The 2,415-nt window shown below is 44.2% G+C and overlaps 1 protein-coding gene across 1 annotated transcript; it reads right to left on the bottom strand.

Annotated features, from left to right (window-relative positions):
• Positions 1–738: 738 nt before the first annotated feature.
• LOC120909729 (gastrula zinc finger protein XlCGF17.1-like) lies at positions 739–2,034 on the bottom strand. Its single transcript, XM_040321456.1, has one exon. It carries the CDS (start codon positions 1,814–1,816, stop codon positions 767–769), a length of 1,050 nt encoding a protein of 349 aa, XP_040177390.1. The 5' UTR covers positions 1,817–2,034; the 3' UTR covers positions 739–766.
• Positions 2,035–2,415: the final 381 nt, after the last annotated feature.

Genomic DNA, 2,415 nt, shown 5'->3' on the forward strand with positions numbered 1-2,415 from the left:
CCCACAGAACCTGCCAGTTCCCCAGGCTGGAGAACTGTCAGGTTGTGTTTGTGAGAGCCGAAGCCATTCGGATGAGAGTTACTGGCTTCCTGGGCTTGATGCCGAATATCCAAGTTCCAGTCTTTTGGGTATTTGCATTTTTTCACGATAGTGTGTAGGCAAGGCAGGCTTGACAAGAATCAAGTTGAGAAAAACTTTTTATTTTACCATGACATTAAAAACGGTCGTGTGTACGCGGCATAAGAGTTTGTCACGGCATTTGTTGCCCTGATTCTAAATTTTCCAATCGACATTCATCCAAAATTATTTTTATAAGTAAATCCCTAAAACAAAAAGTTTTATGAACTCTTCCACCACAAAATGTACTCAGCCAATGAGAGGTAATGACTCAATTTTTATTTTAAAAGGCCTAGAGGACCGTCTATTAAGTGGTGGGGTTAACGTGTTTCGTCCTGGAAGACGACTTGAGAAAACAGACCTCTTGCATAACAATAATAGACCTCTAAGTCTCCATACCACAAAATGTACTCAGCCAATGAGAGGTAATGACTCCATTTTTATTTCTCTCCTGCTATCAATGGCCCACACGGTACAACACTTCATCCATGTCTTTGGTGATCTCTGATCTCCTTATGAAGTGTTTCTTACATGATGAAGATCAGCCATGGAGTATACAAGACATTTCCCGCACTCACTAATACACCTCAAGGGTTGTGTGGGGCCCCTGATGTACAGGAAGACAGGACTTCAGTGAGGAACAATTCCCTCACTCAGGACAGGAAAGTGGCTTCTCCTCCTTGTGCAATCTCTGATGCTTGTAAAGACTGGAAGACCTTGAGAAGCATTTTCCGCACTCAGGACAGAAATATGGCTTCTCTCCCGTGTGAGTTCTCTGATGTCTGAAAAGATCGCACTTCTGGAAAAAACTTTTCTTGCACTCAGAACAGGAATACGGCTTCTCCCCTGTGTGACATCTCCGATGTTTGAATAGGGAGGATTTATGAAGAAAACTTTTCTCACACTCAGGACAGGAATAGGTCTTCCTATCCAAGTGCAAAACCTGGTGTGTATAAAGACGAGACTTCTCTGTAAAACATTTCCCGCACTCAGAACAGGTATACAGTTGCTCCCCCGTGTGAATTTTCAGATGTTTATAAAGATGTGCTTTCTGTGAAAAACATTTCCCGCACTCGGGACAGGAATACGGCTTCTCCCCAGTGTGAGATTTCAGATGCTTGTAAAGATGTGACTTCTGTGAAAAACATTTTCCGCACTCAGGACAGGAAAACGGCTTCTCCCCCGTGTGAGATTTCTGATGTCTGTCAAAATTGGACTTGTTTGGAAAAGATTTCCCGCACTCGGGACAGAAATGTGACTTCTCACCTGTGTGAGTTTTCTGATGTCTGTAGAAATTGGTTGTGTTTGAAAAACATTTTCCACACTCAGGACAGGAATACGGCTTTTCCCCTGTGTGAGATCTCTGATGTGTGACAAGGTCTGCTTTTTTTAAAAAACATTTTCCGCACTCAGAACAGGCATACGGCTTCACCCCCATGTGCAATCTCTGATGCGTGTAAAGATTGGACGTCCTTGAAAAACACTTACCGCACTCAGGACAGGAATACGGCTTTTCACCTGTATGAGTTCTCTCATGTCTGTAAAGATCGCACTTCTGGTAAAAACGTTTCCCGCACTCAGAACAGAAATACGGCTTCTCACCCTTGTGAGACTTCTGATGTTTGAATAGGGAAGCTTTATGAAGAAAACTTTTCTCGCACTCAGGACAGGAATAGGTTTTCTTACCGGAATGAAACATCTGATGTCTGTAAAGACGGTACTTTTTGGAAAAAGTTTTCCCGCACTCAAGACAGGAATAAGTCTTCTCACTTGTATGAGATATTTTATGCGCATTAAGACCGGATTTAAATAGAAATTGCTTCCCGCACTCCGTACATGAAAACCTCTTATCTGTTGGAAGGACGGCACCGTCCCGCACAGTCTGAGGTTCCTCAGGATAAGAGGAATACGATGGTCCGGCACCGTCCCGCACAGTCTGAGGTTCCTCAGGATAAGAGGAATACGATGGTCCGGCACCGTCCCGCACAGTCTGAGGTTCCTCAGGATAAGAGGAATACGATGGTCCGGCACCGTCCCGCACAGTCTGAGGTTCCTCAGGATAGGAGGAATACGATGGTCCATCTACACTGTGTGGTGCCGGATGGACATTCAAGGTAGTCAGGTTTTCTCCTGGACTATACTGTGTGATGGCCTCATTTTCTACTTCCCGTCCATCTACTAAAATATAAATACAAAGATTATTAATAGACATCAGCTGATTGGTTCCCCTAACCCAGGACTCCGCCCACATCAGGCAGCTTTGTCTCTGAGGATCTTACAATTCCCCCCTCAAGGTAA

Source organism: Rana temporaria, chromosome 8, assembly GCF_905171775.1.
Source record: "Rana temporaria chromosome 8, aRanTem1.1, whole genome shotgun sequence".
NCBI classification, from domain to species: domain Eukaryota; kingdom Metazoa; phylum Chordata; class Amphibia; order Anura; family Ranidae; genus Rana; species Rana temporaria.

Bases quoted from the DNA above. Each gene is read 5' to 3' on its own strand.
- LOC120909729 (XM_040321456.1), bottom strand. From the start codon at position 1,816: ATGTTTCATTCCGGTAAGAAAACCTATTCCTGTCCTGAGTGCGAGAAA.